The sequence below is a fragment of the Brachyistius frenatus genome, unplaced genomic scaffold, assembly GCF_029030835.1.
Source record: "Brachyistius frenatus isolate BFR_SWC_R1_liver_20210118 unplaced genomic scaffold, ASM2903083v1 Contig_2, whole genome shotgun sequence".
NCBI classification, from domain to species: Eukaryota; Metazoa; Chordata; class Actinopteri; family Embiotocidae; genus Brachyistius; species Brachyistius frenatus.
Genome location: NW_027210601.1, coordinates 2,301,108 through 2,324,696, shown reverse-complemented (window position 1 = coordinate 2,324,696; position 23,589 = coordinate 2,301,108). Strand labels below are relative to the sequence as shown.

Here is a 23,589-nt window from a genome sequence, read left to right as displayed (position 1 = left end):
AGCTCTCGGGTTTGGCAGCTGTCGCAGGCCTTGGCATCAACTCATTCATACCTGTAACTATATCTCTCCTGTACTTCTTCGTTCTCTCATCCCCTCTCTCCCTCTCACTCTCTCTATGCCCCCGCATACAGAGTGCTTTCAGTCTTCCCTATTAGGATACATTTGGCTATAGAATCAGCAGCGCTGCATTCCCAGGTGAATCGCCGGATGATTTGCTATTCACTCCTCTGGCTATGGGTTTACCTAGACAGGCGCAGACAAAGAGAGAAAGAGCGTGGCGTGGAAAACGAGAAGAGGACAGGCAATAGCTCTCTTCCTGTCTGTCTTCCACTGTCCCTCCCTCTTCTTTCAGCATTGAGATGCAGCTGCAGGTTCTCAAAACACATGTTTCAGGGCTAAAGGTTTGGAAGCAGCTATCCAGGATGGATGGGGGATTTGTGTTCCTCCCGTGCTTCAGAGGTTGCTGTGAATGCAGACCGACCGCCGAGCTAGCTGTTAGTTCTGGCAGTTTGGAAGGGATGCCTCTGGGACTATGCTTGTCTTTAAGAGTCTTTGCAGAGACTTTGCCAGCATGAATTAATGGAGAATGAGCTGAGAGGCTTTTTTCTTCAATTTAAGGAGACAGCTTGTCATTTTTTTGTGGACGATTTGTGTGTGTGTGTGTGTGTGTGTGTGTGTGTACGTGTCTGATTTGCGTGACTTGTTGAAAGGCAAACACGCAAATGCAGCAGCAAACAGAACAGGAAGCGCACGTTCGCACATACCATGCTGTAGAAACACACACAGCTGAACGCGTGCATTCATAGACACACACACACACACACACACACACACACACACACACACACACACACACACACACACACACACACACACACACACACACACACACACACACACACACACGCACCCTGACACCCCGGGGACAGCTGATCTCCAGTAGTGGGGTCATGGCTGTGGGGGAGGGGAGGGGGAGAGGGGAGGGGGTTTGGGCTGGGCTAGGCTGGTTTACTGATATTGACAGCGTGGCCTCGTCTGGCCTCGTGCCAGCGTCGGGCCAGCTCTCGACTCGCTGCTCCGGCCTCCTATAAATCAGAGCCAATTACCACGCTGATGCACAAGCCGCCTCTCCCCCAGTCACAGCCCTGCCCTGCAGAGTGCAGGGGAGGAAGGGAGAGAGGCAGGGATGCCGTAGCCTTGCTCTCAGTCCAATTACTGCTGTGGCTGTCCTCCTCTCAGCTCTGTGTGTGTGTGTGTGTGTGTGTGTGTGTGTGTGTGTGTGTGTGTGTGTGTGTGTGTGTGTGTGTGTGTGTGTGTGTGTGTGTGTGTGTTGTGTGTTGTGCGCGCGAACTCAAAAAAGCATGTTTTCAGACCACTTTATGTAATCAACTTGGAAAAATGGGACAGCCCAATTTTAAGGTGCACGCTATAAATACAACTTCAGGAACCGCGCCTCGGTCCTGACCGTGACACCGGCGGGCCAACGATGACGTTAAAGCGCACCGTCGCGTGTAACATTGCGATTACAAAACAAGTTACCGACTAAATAAGATGTGGAACCGAAATGTATTCGCATCGTGGGGCCATTCGCTCTCAAAATATATAGCTTCTTCTTAACGATCTCCGTTTCCACGGCAACACATGGGGTATGACTAATAATTGGGCAACAATCAGTCACGTCCGAAGACTCTTATGTAATGCATGCGATGTTTGCGACTCCAGGGAGTAGGCTGACCCCTGGTAACGACCCCAGCAACAGAGAGGATTTCTTCTACGTTTTAATGCGTGGGATTTCTCAAATCTCAAATTAATCAAATATTTTTAAGATAACAGCGCCGCGTAATGTCTTAAAACCCGGTCAAGCTAGCTGCCGCTAGGATTTTAAGTGCACGGCCGTCCGTGGCGTTACGGTACGAGTGCTCGGAGCGACAAATAAGGACCAACAAAGACCAGAGTTTGCCGATGGCATCTTATTGTTCTCATTGAAAACTATTTATCTTCCTATTTTTCAGACGAAGGATTATGTGTCCCTGTATGTTTAAGAAAATCCCAGTGCAACTAAAGCTGAATAAACCATTGATAAATGTTTTTTTTTTTTTTTACAAGGCCATCCCATTTCCTACAGTGAGAAGATGCAGCACACAAATATATATGTACAATACAATACACACAGGAGTTTCGGGTCATCTACAGGACATTTTACTCTCGGTGACAAAGAGCGCTAGCTGCGGACTGTAAAGAAAAGTGTGTTGTCCTTGTGTGGGTGTGTGAATATACAGCACGACGCCGTGTGCCCTCAGCCTATGCGACGTACGCTAGATTTATCATCCTCACTTAATACACTCATAAACATTCCCTGGCATGTCACAGAGGCTGTGAACCCCCCCCCCCCCCCCCTCCTGCACGGCTGGCTCGGTAAATTGGGCCTGTGTAAACCATTTTGTCTGTCTAAAATACAGTGCGGCAAATTGAAATCCCCAGTAAGCCTCTGTAGCGGCATGTCACAGCTGGGTAGGGAGGAGGGAGAATGGAGGTTTTTCTCATTTACCACCTGGAGGTTTTTGAAGTGTCATAACCAGCTATTCTCCCACACTCTTCTATTCCTCTCTTGAACTCTTTCTTCTTTTTTTTTGTTTGTTTTTGTTTTCTTCCGCGCTCTCCCAGTTTTCCCTCAATCTTCGCTCAACTACCCTTTGTCAAGTGTTGTATTCAATCCTCATCATTCTGACACATGAGGCCAGTATTTGTTATATATTTGAGATGCCGGATCTTGCGGGCTTGACAGGCTGAGGGTAAACAGCAGTCATGAAACTGTCCGTGAGGAGAAACAAGCTGGGTTATTAACCTCCGGCGCGGCAACCAGCAGAAGCCAAGAGAGAATTGGATTGAAACATTATGGTGGTAATGTGCGTGTATTGCGTGCTTGTGTGCAGCAGCCAGTTGTGTGCTCACTCGGTTCTCTCCCATGCATGTAAAAGCTCACACGCTGCCCCTAGAGCATGTACATACATAAACTACACGCCACACAACGCTGGACAAAACTCATTAAAAGGGGTCCTTTTGGTACAAAAATGGTGCTGTTTCTTGAGTAATTACATTTGAGGAGCTTTCCGTGTTGGTACTCCACACCTAAACTTGTTCAGTCCTCAGCTCCCTTAATACAATTCACCATGCGTGAAATAAAAACAAAAGACCACCATTAATTCTGCAAGACTGTGCCATTGAACACGCTCACCCCATCCCACCATCCACCCAACGGTCCACCATTCCTTTGAGACCTTTAGCACCCAGTCCGTTCCTCATCCCGGGGGACTCTTCCGGCCTTTTTCTTTCCCCTTGGATAACCTCGCTCGCTGCCTTTTTCGCCCAGCACTGTAAGTAATGGGCTGGTTTTGACCCTCCATGCCTCATTGTGTAAGATTTCAGCTTCTGACCTTAAAAAATGAAAGCAAATCGATAGGGCGGGACACATGAATTCCAAAGACCAGGATGCATGCCAAGCCTGGAGCCCAGGGAGGAGAGGGAGGGGGAAGTAGGGGGAAGTGGGAGGAGGAGGAGGGGGAGGGGGAGGAGGAGGGGGCCTGCGTGTATCGCTAAAGGGCTAAAACAAAGAAAGAAAGCCTGAGAAAGAGAGAGGGCTTTCAATTAACATTCAGCACTGACAGCAATTCTGCATCGTGTCCCCCGTTTGTTCTGGTGAATTGGTACGTGTCACACAGTACGTTAAGTACTGCGTGCGAAGTTTAAGCTACAGTGGACTGGGGAAAAACAAAACGAAGAGGCGAGAGGAGGGGGGGCGTAAAGGTGAAAGACTCCGAGTCGAGGCTTGAACTGCAGCTGTGCATTTTCCAGCAACTTTGAGTGGGAGAAAATAACTCCCATGGAGCACTCAAGAGATTAAGATTCTTCTATACGACTGCCACAGCATGGACACATGAATGACTGGAGACTAGTCCTGCTTTTTTTCATTCTTGCCCGCGCAACCGAGGCTACCAAAAGCAGTATGAAGCAGAGTCTACTGGAATTTGTGTATATGTATCTGTGGTGATCAGACCCGTTGGCTCTTGATTCCCTAAAGGCTCGGCTTTGTAATTGAATGCAAAAACATTCGAAGTTTTGACCTGGTAAAACCCCCCAAAAATAGGAAATAAAAAACATAACATAGCCCCAAGTTATGCATATTTGATTTCTAGGCCTGTGCATCGAAAGACTGCAGTGGTCTCCACTTGGTAAATAAACAAAATCAAGCTGATGGTCGGCATTCAGAGACCAGAAACATTCGCGTTATTTGTTTCAGTTTTCACATGAAGACTTGACTGATTTTCCTTAAAGGACCTGAGAGCAGACCGAGTCTTAAGGTGGAGCTCTAATAGTAATGCGTGTGGCCTTCACTGTAGATGGATGTTTTGGCTTCCGTGTGAAAAAGGTGTTTCTGAGTTATCATGTGACGTGTGTGTGTGTGTGTGTGTGTGTGTGTGTGTGTGTGTGTGTGTGTGTGTGTGTGTGTGTGTGTGTGTGTGTGTGTGTGTGTGTGTGTGTGTGTGTGTGTGTGTGTGGGCAAACATACACGTGTACAGTGTGTGTGAGTCCGGCGCAGTGAGCGGCTGCCCATCAGTTCCACTTAGCTCAGCGTGGTAATTGGCCGTCCATTGATGGACGTGGCTCCCTCTTCACGCTCCAGGGACCCCGGCTCTTTGTCTGAGGAGTGGGAGGCGACACGCTGGCATGGCACACACGCTTAAAATAGCGCATCAAATCAGCCATGCTCCGGCAGTCCCTGCTAACGTGTGGGGCAGATTGGAGGGCTAATGGTGTGTGTGTGTGTGTGTGTGTGTGTGTGTGTGTGTGTGTGTGTGTGTGTGTGTGTGTGTCTGTCTATGAATGCACGCGTTCAGCTGTGTGTGTTTCTACAGCATGGTATGGAGGTCCTGGGGTTCTCTCTGGGGAGGATAAGGGTTAACATGGTTAACTGGAGCTGCTGGTGGCATTCAGTCATGTCCTCCTCTCTCCCTGACCAATTTTTTTTTTCCCTCCCCTCTGTTTCATCCTACCGCTCACTCACTTTATTGCACTCCTTCTCTCCTCCTCTTTCTCACCTTCTTGCTCACTCTCTTTTAGCGTTTCTTCCCTTTTTAAAAAAAAATTAAAATTTTTTTTTATTTTTATTTTATTTGTTTGGTGCCTCTCTCTTTCCGCTCATGCCCACAGGGCCCCGGCCCTCTCCCTCTCCCTCTGTTACTGCATGCAGCGTCCCGCAATAGAGATATAAATGGGCTGTGAGCAGCGGGCCCTGACTCCTATGGCATAAATCTACGCTAACAGCACAACAAGCACATAAGGAAAGAACGGGACGGGAGAGAGAAGTGTGTGTGGAGGGAGGGGGTGGGGGGTGGGGGGGCTGTTATTATATTTTGAATACATTCCAGAAGATATTCATATGGTGATGTTTATAAATAGGCTGGAGTGGATTGTTGCCTCAGGATCTCACACCCTTGGAGGTGTAAATTGTTTCACAGCGTAATGAGATTGGTTTTGAGGATATTAGTGGAAAGCAGGAAGTTGCCATCATTTCAAACTGTTTATAAGCCGCTGGAAGCCTCATGAACCCGTATTTCAGAGAGTCTCCACGGCGAAATGTTTACTTTAAGTACAAAATGAAGAAAAGTTTGCCCTCTTGACTCCAGTCCCACGTTAAAAAAAAAAAACACCCACTGACAAAGAACCAAATGTGACAAATCGTGATCAGAATTGAAAAAAGTAGATTTGAAAATACAGATAATGTATCTCCCATGAATTGCTCTGAACAGACTTTGTTTGTCATTGTGCAGACCTTTTTTTCCCCCTGATGTAGAAGTGTTTTCCCTGAAGTGTTTTTTTTCTTATTACTTGAGACTGTTGTTTTCTTGAAATTTTTACTCATTAATTTCTGCTGCAGGGTTTTCATCTCTTAGTGACCCTGATCTCATCTTCTCTCTGTCTCACAGCTGCCCTAAAATATCTTGTCTCATAAATGCAGTGACATTGAACTGTTGTTGCCTGCTCAAGATACCGTATATTTTGAACTACCCTCACATTTTTTTTTTGGTAACGTTAGGAATGTTTTCACACCTCACCTCTCAGTGTCTGTCAAACTCATTCACTCATCATCCTGTGTCTTCAAATGAGAAAAATCTATTTTTAGTCATTTGTGTTAAATTATGCCTCTTTTCTTCTTCTATTCCCAGCAGCCCTATGCTCCACCCCCTCATCCCATGGCTCCTCCCAGCCCCAGCACCAACAGCTGCAGCCAGGGAGGGGCGGAGCAGCTGAGCAAGACCAATCTGTATATTCGAGGCCTGCCACCTGGAACCACCGACCAGGACCTCATCAAACTCTGCCAACCGTGAGTACTGGGAAGCAGTCACTCTCTTTTTCTTTTCTTTTTTGAGTTGCACAATTCTGTGGCAACAAGTCCTCCAACCCTTACGACTATATGGGTTGTTTATTTGTACCCTCAAATATGACCCACGGTCATGTTTCCTAAATCAGTGCCTCTGGTTAGGTTTAAAAAACAACAACAACAAAAATAAATCACATGATATCGTCACTTAGCTGTCGTTACTTATACGGCCGCAAGATGTCGCTTCATTTCAAAACTTAACTACAGCATCGTAATAAGCTACCTGCACATTTCTGTGTTTTTAATGGCTCTTAAGTGTTTAGCAGTATATAATATTGATTATACCTCTGTGTCTAAATGTACTGAAATCCATAGTCGTCTTTACCATATATTCCATGTTAGTGTATAGGTTTTAGGAACAAGTGATTTTGTCATTTTGAATTCTGTTTTTAAGTTTGAATTGTATGAATTCCCAATAGCCATGTTCATTTTTGATAAAACACAGTGAATTATTCAAGGTACACGGCAGGTATCCAACTCAATGACCTTGTCCAATACAGTTAAAGCTGGCTTATTTGTTGTATGTTTCTTACAATTATTTGTTTCACATACCGAGAGACACGCCTCGAGCCACGGTTGCGGTAGACAGGCATTGATATAGGGACACAAATGATGTGATCAGACTCAAAAGTTTGCCTCTAAGAAGAAAATTACAGGCATGAAAAGAAAATCCATGCACAATACCTTGCACGCCCCATTAAACTGCTACCAACGGAGTGTATGGTCGGGACACACATAAAAGTACTCATAAAGCTCTGCCAAATGTCCCTGATAGACAAAACACACACACCTGCCTGCACACAGCTCAATAAGGCCTAATAAAGCCTAGATTGGACCGCCTCCCCCAGGAATCACAGTCCAAGACCTCATCAAGCTGTAACACACAGTCGCACGGGCTTTATTTTTTTCTGTGTCTCTATCTCTCACACACACACACACACACACACACACACACACACACACACACACACACACACACACACACACACACACACACACACCGTCTCTCTCACACACATACACTCGCGAGCAGCTTTGTTCAGCTTCATTAAGCCCTTTTCACTTCTAAAATGGTGAAAAAGGGGTCAAGATCATTAATGGAGACAAGGCCAGCAGATTGTGAAATACAGGCCATGAGCGAGTCTGTCTGGTTGCATAACCTTTTCTTGGCCGTATTTCCAGAAATGTCCTGTTCAAACGTGGCCAATTATTCAATGATCCTTCGGAGAGGGGAACATGCCGTCCAGTATATTTGGTAATGCTCCCGGTAGCCGTGTCATAAGCCCTGCATTTCTTCTTGATACTGACCCATCAAGATTCCATTAGCCGGAGAGGCAGCCCGATAAGATTTGGAAAAGCACTCGGCGTTTTGACATTAGATTTCTCTCGCTTAGCTCTTGCATTGACCCAGTTGTACAGAGTTGGACAGTTTCAATTTAGTTTCTAATTCCATATGATCTTGAATATTTTGAGCGTAACTATTTGGAAGGCCAAACCATGTCAGAGCTTATGTAAAATACCCTGCCAGTGTGCATGTTTGTGAATGTAGATTAGCATTCCAATATATAGCTCTTCTCCTGTGTGTTGCGGAGAGCTACTGACTTTGTCTGTTATTGCTTGGATCTGCCGTGCTGTCCTCCAGTGGCTGGCCTCTTGTTCGGCTGCTTCCTCAGCTCCCCCTCTCCCTCTTTTCTTATATCGCCCATCCTTCCCTCGGTGTGTATCCCCTGCCTAAGAGCCTCCAAGGTTGCCCGAGGTGTGCTGTGCCAGTGAAAATTCAATGCCACTGAAACTTTAATTAGCCAGACTGTGTTTCAGTGGCAGGCGGGTGGCAGCATTCGAGAAAAGGTCATGCGACTGCTCTGCAGGCTGCAGCACCCTGGGTCCCCCTCAGGTTTTTTCCCAGATGCCCAGACCCCCTCCAGCACAAAGCGCCTCCTCTGCTGGCCCTCTGCCTCGTCAGCTCTCCCGGGGAGACTCGGTGTTAAACATAAACGCTCTCTAAATATGGCACTGTATTTTTGGGAGAATACAAAAAAATGGGAGAGTTTTAGTCGCAGACGTTGACTTTAGCGATTCTTCCTCATCAGTATCTCGGGGCTGCCGTCTCTCTCAGAGCCTTACTCTGCGTGCGCGTATATACTGTACTTGTACGTATCCTTGGGAGTTCTGGCAGTGAGACGAGTCAAAGCTAATTCTCAGGCCTGGCTTTGTTTTGTCACACACAAGCAGCAGCTCTTGCCGCCCTGGTTCACCACTATCTCAAAAGCAAACACGCTGCCGCCAAACTGATGCATTCTTGAATACAGGCCATATCGTAGCTGCTGATTGGAGGCTGTTGAACATGCCTGAGCGATGGCCAAAAAAATAAATGCCTTCTCCTGTGGTTGTAACCCTGTCCTTGTGAACTTTTAATATTTTATTGCCAAGATCCTGTCACACTCGGGTCCAGTAACCCTTTTCAACGCTTCAAACTCTCAAATTTCACAGTCCTTGCTTAATAAACAGAAATGCAGAGGTTTTAATTCATAGATTTACACAATACAGAATTTTTTTTTTAAATTTTTTAAGGTTGGTGTTACTTTTATATTTCCTTAGCATATACATTACTGATTACTGATTTAAAGATACATCCCTAACATTGAAGAGAATACTGTAAAATGTGATGGTATTCCAAAAATGATTCCTATATATGAAATAAAGAGCCAAATGCTACTCTTGTGCAAAAGGAGGATTTAGCCTGTTAGCAGAAGGTGTTCTTGTTCTGTAATACTGACCATATTGCGGTGGTGTTATTACCGACTTTTGTTGATCTAGTTGGTGTTACTGACGTTTATTTGCTGACTATACTTGGCAACGCGTGCATGTTTAACAGACGTGATGTCATGTCTTCACAACATCTGAGTGTGCATTTGGTCTGCGTTGCCAAACCCAAGATTTTTCTTTGTGACCAGCCTCGTCCTTCAACGTTCCTGTGATCCCCTGGAGCAAAAGTAAACACTGAAGAATACCAAAGTTCTCACAGCGGTTGGAGTCGCATGCCGAGAGCTGTTGAATGAGTAATTAAATAGATTCGGGTGGGTGCTTAATCTCTGTTTTATTCAGCTGGCTGGATGTCGGGTTCTCCGCAGCCGTCAGCCTGATATATGGGTGTATAGAAGAGGCCAAAGGAGTGGAGTGGGGATTTGTTGGCTGAACACCCAGACAGTGAGAGGCCTTCCGACTTGCCTGGCTAGCTTTATGAGTGGATGGATGGATGGATGAAGGGATGGAGAAATGGAGCAATGGCTAGAACAGCCGTTAGTGTGAGAAAAATTCTTTGGCCTTACCGCCCATGTTGCGGCACCGGTCCAACCCTGAGCCCAACACCAACTGAACAGTGAGGCCAGCACATCCAACCGAGCCAACAAAGCCAACACACCCCAAATTCACTTTGGGGGGGGGGAAACAGCTTCTCCAACTCCTCTCAGCCAGATATTAGGCAGCACCCACATTTTTCTTGTTTGCACTCTTTATCCCAGGATATGAATAGAGAGAGTGGAAGCAGCTTGTTGAATGAAAGGCTGAAAGGAAGAAAGATATGGGTTTCTTTTTTTCTTTATGAGGGCCCACACCTGGAATAACAGGGACAAAACTGTTCTTATTTTCTCTGCCAGAAGCCCGAATCCAGAACTCGAACTGCCAAGAAAGCAAAGGACCCTAGAGGTTCCTAATTCCTTGCTCCTCTTTTTCTTCCACTTCAACCCTGCCTCCTTCTCATCTGCTTCCTCCCTTCCTGGTTCTCCCCACCCAATTTCAGTCATGGCCGAGCCACAGCTGTGCCCTCAGCTGCATGGGTTTTTTTTGCATCCATGCACCGACCTGATCACTCGAACAGAGTGAGCCAAATCAAGAGTTAATCACCACCAATTGTGCAAATAACCTTTCCCGTGTGTGCTGAGAGAATGGTGGAGGGGAGGAGAGGAGGGAGAGGAGGGAGAGAGCCAAGAGGTTTGCTAAGTGGAGGAGGTGAGGGGCAGAGAAAAGAAAAGGGTGACCCTGGAACCACCTGTTTTGATAAAGCAGAGGACCGGGCACTCAGCGCCACCACATTATCCCTAATGGCTCTCCGAGGTCCAGTGTTGACATTAGCTGCCCAGCTATCAGAGCTGGCCCATCCCATGGCTCTGTATCAAAAAACTGACAGAGGGAAGAAAAAAGTGTAAGCGAAGGCTCTCCGGTCCAGCCTCAAAGTCCTGTATTTCTCGTTACCCCGCCCACCAGTACATCTGTATAGAGCCAGACAGAATTGGTATTTATAATATCAAATGCTTATTTTAGCTTGTTGGAATGTCTGTATATTTGTAGGCTGGAGAGTATTTTTGTATCACAGAAACACCAGAAGATCAAGATGAAAAGAAGATGTTCTTCATACTAACCTGTCATTAAAGTTTACTGTTAGCTGATTGCTTAAAGTTACTTCTGTTTCAGACGAGTTATTGAATTTAAAAGATCTTCAACTCAACATCCCCTGAAAAGCTTTCTTTGCTGACCTCCTGTGGTCTCACTCTTTACCTCGCTGCAGTGTGGTCACAGGCACGGCACGTCCACCTCTTACCAAACCTATCAGTAACGCATGATGTGGACGGAGGTGACACAGACTGTCAACCAGGGAAGTCCAACGCTGCTTTGATCAAACAACATGTATACCTGCTGATGTCATGCAATCACACTTTTTAAACTCTGGAATATCTTTATTTGTGTTGGCCCCTACTCTGGCCTATCGGCGGTGGGGTCAGCTTGTGCGTCACTCAGGCCACGAAGAGATAGTGGTGTTTAACCTCCTGAAAAGAAAAGTAGTGACACAACCGCAGGAATGCCTAAACTACTCCTACACCTACAGCTTCGCGTTGAGTAGAACCATCTGCTATTCTTGGAACCAGAATCCTCCATACCCGCTTTTTTTTTTTTTTTTTTTTTATGTGTGAACAACGCTCGCTTTCTCACTCTTCCCCCCTTTTCTGTTTCACCCTCCTCCCTCCACTTCCCTCTCTGTCTCTTCAGTTTTATCCTCTGTTGCACTCCCGCTCTCTCTTTTCTCTTTCGTCTGCTCTCTCACATCTCTTCAACTTGTTAAACTCTCCACTTCTCTGCTCCAGCAGAAGTGACACAGTCATTTCACCGGCCAGGCAAAACTGACTAAAATACTTTACCGTTTTCCTCCCCAAACATCGATCTAGCGCAAGTGCGAGTGGAGAAATCTATTTGGCCTTAGGCTGGTGTTTTTGAATTATTTATCCCCCCCCATTACTAAAAACATGACACATAGGCAGTTTGCCTATTTAGAGGCTGGATATAGCTCCTCTTCCACTTTTGCACTGAAGATGGCACTTAATGCTCTTAACATTTACTTTCTTGTAGCATTTTTATTTCTATTTAGGTGCTTATTTAATATGAATTTATGTCTTAGGTTCACACAATGTAAAGTCTCTAAAAATACCAAGTTTTCTGGGTACTTACTTACATTTTTTCCCCCGGAACTAATGTAAAACCAATAACCATAGAAACCGATCCAGTCGTCAATGTAACATGAGGATCTGTATGTCTTCTATGTGCAACTGCCCCCCGCCCCATCCTAACCCCCCCCCTCCCCCACCCAACACGCTTTGCATTTTATCTGACTCCAGCCGTTTGCAGGTTGGAGACCGTTTTTAAGCTCCAACAGCGAAGTGGGAGCAGAGTCTGTGGCACAAAAAAAAAAAAAAAGACTGATTGACGTGAGGGACAAAAACCTGAGATCTCTGGACTCTCTGGCTTCAACTCCCCACGCTTCTGTCCGTCCTTCCCTTCTCTTTTCTCTCCATTTCCCTCTCCCCCCCCCCCCCGCCCCCGAAACAGTATCTAGCGAGGAGAAGCGGCAGCAGCGCAGATGAGATGTGTTCATTTGTGCGTGTCAGACGGCAGTGCATGACATGCGGGTTTGACAGGTTGGACACTTCCAAACAAACAGAGGCGATTCTGCAACGCTGGCTCTGAAGAAGACCTGTGTGTGTGTGTGTGTGTGTGTGTGTGTGTGTGTGTGTGTGTGTGTGTGTGCGTGTGCGTGTGTGCGTGCAACAGAAAGACAGAGAAATAGTAACTAGTAACGCTCAGAACAACAGGCTAATGCTTCCTGCTGTCACTGACTGTTGCTCTCGTCTATTATTGGTGCGCACTCTCAGTTAACACATGCTACCAGTTTGTTGTTGGCTTCCCCAGGCTCAATATGAAGTGCTCTTTGGGCTTTCAGTCTCTGTGTCGAACGTATTTCCCACATCGACGGTTTTACCCTTTCAACTTTCTCTACCTGCAGGTCGTGTAGCAAAATGTGAACAGGGCACATGGTTCTCCGTCTTCTCCAGGACACAGCATCCAGAGGTTACCATGGGATAGAGCGATTGCGAGAGATACACTTATGAGTTTGTTTTACCAAGAGTTAAATGAGAGGATGGATTTCCAGCCTGTCAAATCTGTCTGTCAAGTACTGTATGAAGGTTCAGCCTGAAGCAGGTTTGCATGAAAATTGGAAACCCGAGGGAAACGGCTGTCCTGACTCTGTCTATAAGTAAAACCACTTGCCAGAATCCACTGATGAACAACATTATATATTGTCTCGTTAATCCATAAAAGAAAACGAAGTGTACAAATTTGAATAAAAATGTCTAACTAAACCAAAGTGGTTAATCTCCAGACGTGGTTGTCCACGTCGCCTCCAGCTCAGCCTGCTTTCAGAAAACAAACAGACCTTGAATTGCAGTAGATGTGCGAGTAGCTCATCTCAAAGCAGTGTGACAAGCTTTGAGAATAAACCAAGTTAGTCTTTGTTTGGAGCTGTTTACTGCTGGCTTCATACCAACGTTTTTACACCGGCATGCCATACTGCTGGACTCACTGTTGTGAAGACAGAGCTTCCATTTTCCTTTCACTTTATTTATATTTGTACTTTTCTGTCCTTACGCGTTTCAGATTTTTCTTCTTAAAAAAAAAAGAACTGAATTTCCATTTTCACAATTTACACTTTACACACAAATGTTATTTGTTGTACTGTATTTTGAGACTTCCAGAAGAAAATCACTTTCTTTTCTTTCACATATTAAAGCCTACATTTATCTGGTCTATGTGAACAGATGAGATCAAGGTCGTAGGGGTAAAAGTGCGGTAAATGAATTTCATTTATCCTGAAATGTATAATTTGGGAAAAATTTTAAATTTAGTATTGATTTAATAAAGTTAACTGATTATTCATGAGAAAGTTACATAGCAAGACATGAATGGAATACCAATTGATCCAATTTAGCGAATTGATCCAGTCTCATCCGGAGAGACACCGACTAAATTGTGGGAACAATTTTCCGGTTGGAGTCTCTGTGGCCATCTGAATTTTAAACTTTCTTTTGTTGAAAATCCCTAAATGTGAAAATTAATTGTTTTAAATTTAACTCGCAAACTGTGAATACTAACTTGGGAACACATGCTAAACCTTTAAATTGCCTTCTTTTTCTGTATAAATTGCCTGACTGCAGCCCGGCGGCCGCGTTTCTGCTTGCAGCTATAATCCATTCCTATTATTTAGGCAGGTGGGGAACTTTGAATGGTTCTAATCAACTTGTCATCCGTTTCAAATCAGCCAGGTGAAAGCAATGTTCATAAAAAGAAATCACATCGGTTGGAAAATGAGGAAAAATTGAAATCAGAATAGTTGATGACAGCTAATGACCACAGTATGTGTGAGAGACCACAGCCAACTTCAACAGATGGGTGTGATGAAGAAAATGAATGGACTAAGCTGCGCGTTGATTGTGATGTTTTTTTTGTCAAGCAAATTATAAAACTAAAGTACATCACCGCACGATGCCCCAGTGTGTTCGATGTTCTGTGATGTTGCCAGTTGGTTTTTGGCCCAACAATGTACGTTTTGTTGAGGTAGAAGAAAAACAGAAAAGAAATAGAAACCACTTAAGGCTGCATTACCTTTCCATTCCAAGATTCTTCCCATATTTACAGCCAGTCAAGGTTTCAAAGTAAACATTTGCCAGTTTACTGCGAAACCCGCCGACAGAACATGGGGGAATGCCAGCACCTGAAAAAATTATGAAATTCTGCCAAGAAAAATCAGAGAGTGCTAAAAGGAATTATCCAATTTGTTGAAGCTTTTTGATTCATTGCTGCTCATCCTCGCCAACACGATGATTTTATATTTGATAGTGGGTTTTTTTTTTTTTTTTTTTTTAAGTGATTTTGAAACCATTGTCCTTTTAATATGCATTTTACTACAGTGTTGTATACGGTTTATCTTTTATCAAAAAAGGTCTATTGCACTCACTTTGCTATAACATATTGTGTTCTCCACGCTGGAGCAAAGATAACGGTTATAATTATTAACCTATCACCTCTGAGGTCATGAGAAGAAGTTAGTGATATCAGCACAGTGGTGGTGGGTTGAACCGCTGCTCTGTTTCTGGCGAGGTGTTGATCACGACTATACTGCCTTCTTCTCACTGCATCTCTATATCAGAGATATCAATCAATCCTTTTTTTTCTGTCTTAGCACTGTTTTTTTTTCATGTTTTGTTTTCCACCAGTCTTTCCAAGTCTAAAATGTTTTTCATTTGTGAAAGCTCGTTAGTCTGTGCTGCTCTTTCTTCATTATGTCTACCGCCATGTTAAGTTTACCGTACGAAAAGTACATCAATTAGCTGGCTACTGATAACAACAGTATTTATTGGATTTCAACTTCACAACAGCAATTATATTTCAAATTCAGGGTCCGTTGCACACATATCACAAAAAATACCTAGGCTTGACATTTTAAATTCTGAAAGTTCTTACAGTCGTAAAATGTTTGAGTAAAATATATACAATAATATCACTTGGAGACTGATAGCTGCGGCAGACAGCTTTAGATCCCTGATGCTGCAGTCAGTTTAGTCTGTCTTTAGTCCCCATAGTGCAAAACATTGAAATTCAACAAAATACATAGATATATTCGTAGTGTTAAGGCTGGCTACATCCAAATAGATTTTCAGTTGTCGCATAGCAACTGCAGGAGCATTTCACAAAAACATCTGTTTACTATTTCTTCCCAAAAAGATGCCCAGTAAGTAGGAGGCCTGACCTCTGTCTGAGCCCCAGAGATGTGCGAGCTGTGGGACATTTTAGGTGTTGTACGACAGGAGACGACTGTCAAGGGCAGTTTCTGAAGGTTCTTACTGATCGTCAGCAACAAGGCTCACACTCATACATTTACGTATACACTACTCTTTTCTTTTCCTCATTTGTGTGTGTGTGAATGCTTGAATGTTTGTATGTGAAATTCATCTGAGATTTTCCTTCTTTATATTTGTCTCTTTACATCCTGTTTGTATAAAAAAGTCATTTTTTTCCCCCTTTTTTTTGTCTTTTTACTTCCATCTGTCGTCTTTGTGTCTACCACAGTGACACCTGTCTCAGTTGGTATCAAAGACTTAACGAAACGTAAAGCTGTTTCATCTGAAGTGCAAATATTCTCACTTATTATTGCGGTAAACAAACAACAAGACGAAGATCGAACTTGCCATTAGGCAATTTGCTGTTTTTTTCTGGTTACCGTTGGCTGACGATACCTACGACCATACCTGTCTCGCATCTAGAGACAAGAAAGCAGTGCGATGTTCTAGCAGGTCACGAAAGGTTGTTGGGAGAAAATTTGGTAGAAATAATATATTTGAATGCAGCTCTGTGTGGCACTCTTAAAGGTATTAATATAATCATTACACATTTTTTTAAAAAGGCTTTTAAAACCCATCAGAGAAATATTTGCTGCACAGAGCAAACAAATAAATGTGGACGCGTGTGATGGGTGTCTGCTACATCTGCTCCGACGTGAGAATAATGTTAGCGTGCTGCCTTTTCTTTTGAAACTGCAGTATCTACATTCTACTAATTATTCTGCGTAAAGGCCTACAATAGGTGATAAAGTACAGGTATTGTTCTGCATAGGGTGCTGTCTGCACCTGCACCCCCCCTCCTCCCCCTCGTGCACAGGTGTGCCAAAGGTGCTGAGCAGCCCTGAAGCAGTTTTCTGCTTTTATACAATTCAGTTTCACAGCTGAAAACAGTGAAGCTCATTCTAACCCTTGTCTTTCAGTCTTTTCTCTATTTTTAAGACTTTGTGCTGTCGGTTGGTGCAATTACGTTTTCAGGTTGTCTGTCCGACTACGTTTGCCCGTCCTTCCCATTCTTGTGAACGCGATATCTCGGGAACGCCTTGAAGCAATTTTGTAAAATTTGGCACAAACATTCACTTGGGCTCAAGCATGAACTGGTCAGATGTTGGTGGTCGAAGGTCAGACGTCAAGGTTTACTGTGACCTTGCAATCGTGGCACCAATTGTAGAATTGATAGGTTAATTATGACACAATTTTACACTTATCTACAGAAGCACGTTGCACACTGAGGGATCTGAATCTCCTCAGGAGGAACAGTCTGCGCCGCCTCTTGTTGGACGGGGTTTCAGTGAGGGAGTCCAAGCTGTTTTTTTTTTTTTCCATTTGGCATGTCGGAGTCCGCCGTCTTTCCCTCCTCTTCCTGGATGACAACCCTGGACAGGGTTCCCCTGGTCATTCACCACGAACTCCCCTGCAAAAATTATGTGAAGGCAGCATATTTCTTACTGGAAGACATTCACTAATATCAAACATGTCAATATATTGATAATTATCATTTCGCCAAAACATACACAAAACACATTTTATATTATGAGTCTGGACATACACGGACGTAAACTGCATCATGACCGGTTGTTGGAGGCAGACAATCGTGAGGCGGAACATCTACTTGTTGTTTTCTTTTAATGAAATAATGGGAAGAGGTTTCCAAAAATGGTGTATGTATTCAAATCTTCATCTTCAGGCACAGGTGGACTGTCATATGCACACACAAGCACAGGAAAAGAAACGCACTCGCACACCTCACCAATCATATACTGTATACAAGGACCCTCTGAGAGCACAGATGGGAGGAGGTGGTCTTAGATCCCAGTTCAGGTTTCACCTGCCTGCTGTTCAAGGCATCGCTGTGTTGTGTAATCATGCAGACACATAATCACAGATCTTTGGAGAGTGTGTCCAGAGACTGAGGGCAAGGTCTGAGCGCAACATGTGGGTGGTCCATCCGTCCTTTCCAGCGCTGTGTTTCCTGCGTAGCAGCAACACCACAGTGACGTGTTGTGGTTCTGGCCAGCTCTCTCTCCCTGCCCACGTACAGTAAAGAGCCTCTTCACTTTCCCACCCCTGATGACGGAAATGGTATACGCCTGGATCCTCTCATCCAGCAAGAGAGCGAGGAAAGAAAGACATGCAGCACTGGGATGTCACTCGCGCACACGCAGCTGCCCTCTCAAAAATGTTGCCGAGCTTTCGGCTCAGCTTCAGTTTTATCGCATTTCAGTGCCCAGACAGCTGTCAAGCGAATGACATGTTTCACATCTACCACAATTTGCACATTTTCATCAGCCTAAAATAGCTCATAAAGCTGCTGGTTTTTTTTTTTTTTTTTATAGACGGTTTCATATCTGGCGTCTTCTTTTCTTAGGGTTGATCCGATATTGCATCAGAATGATTGCCATGGGATTCCTATTAGGAGAAACGAGGAACAGAGAGACAAAAGGGGAGAAATGACGGATGCAGTACAGGAAAGGAAAATGGGAAGTGTGGTCGAGAGACGTTAAGGGAGAAATAGGGAGAAAGAGAAAGGAGAAGATTTATGGAGGGGGGGTTTGGGAGGGGGGGGGGGCGAAGGCCAGCAGAGTAAGAGATAAGAGGCTGCAAGAGTGATTGAAATAGGATTAGTGGAGACAGGCTTTGCATCCCGGCCACGGCATCACGGTGTTAAACCTGCGCTTCACAGGGACTGCCTCTGTCACATCAAAGCCTCCCCAGGCTTGGTTGGCAGAGAGGCGAAGGAGCCTCCAGCAGGGTCATCCACAGCCGCACACACTCCCCACATATATGAACACGCTGATCACATTCGCCATCCATCCCCAATATGTCTCCATTATGGGCGCGGGGCTGGCTCCTTCCTCCTTGCCTTTTCATCTCCCCGCAGTGTCTTTGTGGTGTGTTTGGACCGCGGATAGGATGCATTGATGAGCCATCTTTAACATTTAATGAGGCAAGTAGTGATGAGCTGGCATTGGAAAGCTACTGTCTCCTGCTTCCCCAGAGTCCAAACAAAGTTTTAATGAGAACTTTCCCCCAATTTGTGCCAAAAGCACTGAGCTTTTTAACTGCTTCCCAGAATGAAAGCTTACAACATTTTTCACTTAAATACTGAAGGAGGGCAGACACCTGTGTGCAAATAGGCAAGAGGCAGTAAATCACACAATGTAAATATTGTGGTGTAAGATTGTATATCGTGTCTGATTTGATCATATTTTTGACGTACAGTATATCTTAAATCATGTTTTTGCAGAAGACTGTTTTGTAGTTTTGACAACATTTTTAGAATCATGTTTTTTACTTTATAGTTTTGAAAGTGTTTCGAATTGTTGCATATTAGAATTGAGAAATTTGCTTTGATATTTAAAAAAAAAATTTGATTCAGTATCACCCATTGTGAATGTCTTCAAATTGTTATTTTATCAGTAAATGGTTCTTCAGTCTAATTTCAAGTCATCAGCTAAGATAGATGGTATCAGTCCAGATCAAACTGAGGTTTTTTTTTTCGAGTGCAGTGTGATAACACTTTTCAATTGTTTAGACTTCTGGATAAATTCGAGGAAGTTGTGGCAGTCCATTGTCACCTATTAAACAATAAAAGAAGAAACATTTCAAAAAGGAAGAATATGCTTTGGTAGCTTATGTGGAGAGGAGGAGACAAAGTATGTGATAGTAATTGTGTCCAACAATCCAAAATCAAAAAGTCAACTTGAAAAATGCCAAAACGTACAACTTATTTTCTGAGAGGAATATAAATCTGGTAGTCACACTATAATAAGATAGATAGATAGATAGATAGATAGATAGATACTTTATTAATCCCTCAGAGGGAAATAATAATAATAATTTAATAATAACAGCATAGTGACAATGAAATGAGAGCTAATTTTTCTTCATTCAAATGGGAAAGGCTACCGGACAAATTGACAACACGCTGACGTCAGAAGCAAGCCGGCTTACAAACCAATTAATGTCAGGTAACAGGACACCCCGCTGACGTAGGTGATGACGGCTGCACGTTTGTCATTCGAAGGTCTTTAGTGCACTCGCAAAATTGCAACGCGAAACCAAAATGAACCAGATGAAATGTCAACAATGCAACAAAAACATGAACCTTGACTTTCAGCTGTGAAAACTCCTTTAACTACCTAAACCATGATTGCGCCCATATTGGTAATTCTCATTTGAAAGTTTCTCTCTGGGGTTGTAGAGAAAATGCTGATTTACTGCTGTCGCCACCCCAGAGCTGCTTGCTCTCTAATCAAATGAACCCTTCCTGTTCCATGTTCATCTTGTGTACTCATGCTTGAGAGTGTCTCAGTATGATCAAACAGTGCACGTTAGTCCTGTTCTGTTGCAGTAGATTATGAATCCCTATAGCTAAAATGGCCTGTTTATCTGCTGAAGAGAGACAATCCACTGATTGGAGAGTGCTGCCTCTCTGCGTGCGCGCGTGCGTGTGTGCGCGCGTGTGTGTGTGTGTGTGTGTGTGTGTGTGTGTGTGTGTGTGTGTGTGTGTGTGTGTGTGTGTGTGGGCGCTTGAGTCTACTCATGTGGTATCTGTATTAGTGTGTGTGAGCTGGTAGTTTTCCTCTCGGAGCTCATCAGTTCATATCCACCACCCATCCCACCGCAGCATGCAGTAAATAGAGTCTCCGCCACTCGTTGAGAAATGGCACAATTATCCCCTGCTGGTGAAATATGGACCCGGATGCGCCACTTCTTCCCTACAGAATGTGTGTGTGTGTGTGTGTGTGTGTGTGTGTGTGTGTGCGTGTGCGTGTGTGTGTGTGTGCGTGCGTGCGTGTGTGTGTGGAGGTGGCTGTTTTTACTCCGTTCACTCGTTCTGATGTGCATTTGACTCACAGGGAATTGTTCTCACTCTCATATTTATACCCAGATGTGCATCACGTACTCGAGTGTAATTGTACAAGCAGCCGCGAGCACACGTCTACAGATGCAGACATTATATCTGCACGTATAGATTGGCACAAACTGTACTTACAAGAGCGACAGCACTTCTCGCTCTGCACACAATGCAGCATGTTGCAGTTTTAGCTGAGACAAGCAGATAGAATAACTCACTGTCAGTCAGTCGGTAAGGTCACTCTTTCAGTTGTGAAAATTGTCGTAGCAACTCACAGTGAATACACAGCTGTGGCTTAAAGAATGATAATTTGCAGGGAGCTGCGTCGGCAGCGCGTTAGCCTAAGAGCATAGTTTTCCTTATACAGCTTTTATACATTTAGGCTTCTGTAGTTGGTTTCACAAGGTCACATCCTGCATTGTACACATCTCACACTTCTCATGATTTTTTTTTTTTTTTATCACAAATTCCATGTACTGAAATATTTCAAAATACAGGAAGACAAGTACATGTTCACGTCATTGCAAATGTGCTGTGATAGTAAAGGATTGTTCTGATTGGATGAAAGAAATAGTTTAACTGTGTTGGAAATAAACCTGCTCACTTTCCCTCCGAGAGGTGGACGAGAAGATTGATGCCACTCTCATACATCGATGCACCAAACATAGTACGACCGCCCCGCCTCATGTGCTGCTGTTTTGGAGCTTAAGGTGCCACTGTGGTGTCTGGCACTAAGACCTTACCAGCAGATCCTTTACCCCTTTTAAGTTGTGAGTTTGAGCTGCCGCAGATCAGACTCCCTCCCCTCCTCCCCCCCAACACCATGTCACCAGTTCATGGTTAGTCCCTCCTCACTGACGGCAGGTGCTCACCACTGCTGACTGAGCAAACCACAACCATTGGTGCTTTGAAGTTGCACGGACCCACGTTGTAACAACTTGTTCCTCCTTAAAGTCTTCACCGTGCCCATTTCTCCTATGTCCAACACGTTGACAGCGAGAATACGCTGTTGTCATGACATCGCTGCATTATTCGCTTCTTCTGGAAGTGGTAATAATATTTAGGCTTGCTGGTGTACGTTATGTGTCTATTGAATATGAAGCTGGCGGTTAGCTTCGTGAACTACAAAGAACGGAAACAGCAGGAGAAACAAAACTGTGTCTGTTTTAAGGTTCCATGAGACACCTACCGACACCTGTAAAACTCACGAATTAACATGTTATATCAGTATTCCTTTGACTCGCTTTGTTTTCTGTTCGTGGTGTAGTTTTTAGATATGAAAGAAATTCATCAGAATTAAATATGATTTTACTTTTATGCTAATATAAACATTTGTACTGTGCTTTTAGACCTTTCGATAATGTCCAGTGACTCTCTGAAATGGCAAAGGCCTGCACATTCATTTGAAGTCAGCCATAAACATAATGTTATTAACCTCAAGGGATTTCTCTTTCCATTGGTTTCTGACATTTGTGCGACTTTGCAAATTGGTAGTTGCAACTAAATGGCAGCGAGTATGGAAAATAAGACGTGTGCTGTAACCACAGGAGGGTGATGTGAATGAACTGGCCCACCAGTCAGAGGTCCTGTGGGTCATGTTGAGTCAAAAACACTGAATTTAATTTCTGTGTCTTCGCAGGTATGGAAAAATAGTGTCAACCAAGGCCATTCTGGATAAGAACACTAACCAGTGCAAAGGTAAGTGATTATTTTACTGTGGCTTGTACACCCACCTTGTTTTAGTGCAGCAGCTATCATTCTTGAGACTTGCCTTGTCACAGAGCAGCAATCCAAACCCTCGCTGTAAATTTAGACATCAGCCAAGGAAGCCTAGTGCCATAAATCAGTGATTTAGAGAGTTGCTGGCTTCACGCCGCAGTCGGGTTTCGGGTAAACAACCTGCTCTTGGATGGCGCTGTGCTGCTTCAGAGGATGAGCGGGCAGGCAGCCGCTGTCTCAGCCCCTCCCTATCTCCTCTTCGATTTCCTGTTGTCGGACGGACGACAATCTTTTTGAAAGGGTGTTTTCATTAGTGTCTGCACAGTAAAGGATGCACACATGCAACACTGACATTACAGGCTCATTTGAAAGTGTTTCTGGAGCACACGTACTACACACAATTACATGCTTGAACATGTGCACTTACTCGACCAATTAGCGAGGTAACAAGCTAGCTGGGATTAGATCAACTTCAGTTATTATTATTATTATTGTCAACCTCACCCTCTTAGTGTCTTGGCCACCTGCCTTGCATGCCCGCAAATACAGTTTACACCTTTTTATTTTTTTCTTGAACACGAGTTGGTAATTATGACAACCAGCGAAGTCTTAAGTGAGGAAATTCTGAAAGAGGGGATGGGAAAAAAAGAAAGAAAAGATTAGTGTGCTACTTGCCCCGAGGTGTCTGGCAGCACTGTTTAAGAGCCATTGAAGTTCCATCAATACTTTTAATTGCTTTTTGTGGTTTCCCCGGCTCAGAAGTGTGGCCTTTCAAGGTGAAGCTGCCTTCTTAACCCCGCTGCACACATGAGTTTATCCTGCCGGGCATGCTCTGGGTCAAAATGTTTAGGAAAAAGAACCTGTGCCTTTTTAGAGGATATAAAAAAAGGCTGATTATCTTGGCAGGTCCTTTTTTGTGAGCCCTACTGGCTATTAAAGACTACACTGGATGCATGTTAGTGGGAAGGATGTATCTGCAGGTCACAGGACACAGAACAGAGTGGATTAAAGAGGAGAGGTGGGAGGGGGCAGCTTTGAAAAGAGGTGAGACAAAACCTCTTTGAATTTCTGGGATTGAAGAAATCGAATACATGAAATGTTTATTGCCGCCCGAGTCCAGCTGACCTGAGTTATGCACAGCGCAAAAAAAAAAAAAAAAAAAAAAAAAATCAGCCCTGCTTAGTACTGTGTTGTGTGGGAGACAACATTTCCCATAACTCACCCTCCTGGAATGCAGCGCTGCCGAGATGCCAAGAAGCAAATATAAGCAGACGTATTTTATGAGTGGAAAGGATGGTCCTGCTCTGCACCCGGTGAGAGAGAGAGGGAGGTGGATGGAGATGTGCACA

The 23,589-nt window shown here is 44.2% G+C and overlaps 1 protein-coding gene across 5 annotated transcripts in view; it reads left to right on the top strand.

The window, feature by feature from the left end:
• Window positions 1-23,589, top strand: part of rbms3 (RNA binding motif, single stranded interacting protein) — a 279,809-nt gene that overhangs the window by 118,431 nt on the left and 137,789 nt on the right. For 4 of the 5 annotated variants that reach the window (XM_069693027.1, XM_069693035.1, XM_069693054.1 and 1 more), the window contains 2 exons: window positions 6,225-6,382; window positions 22,161-22,219. In XM_069693027.1, coding sequence (XP_069549128.1) covers window positions 6,225-6,382; window positions 22,161-22,219 — 217 coding nt within the window. The remainder of the gene's footprint in view (window positions 1-6,224; window positions 6,383-22,160; window positions 22,220-23,589) is intronic. The other variant, XM_069693063.1, reaches the window with a different exon arrangement.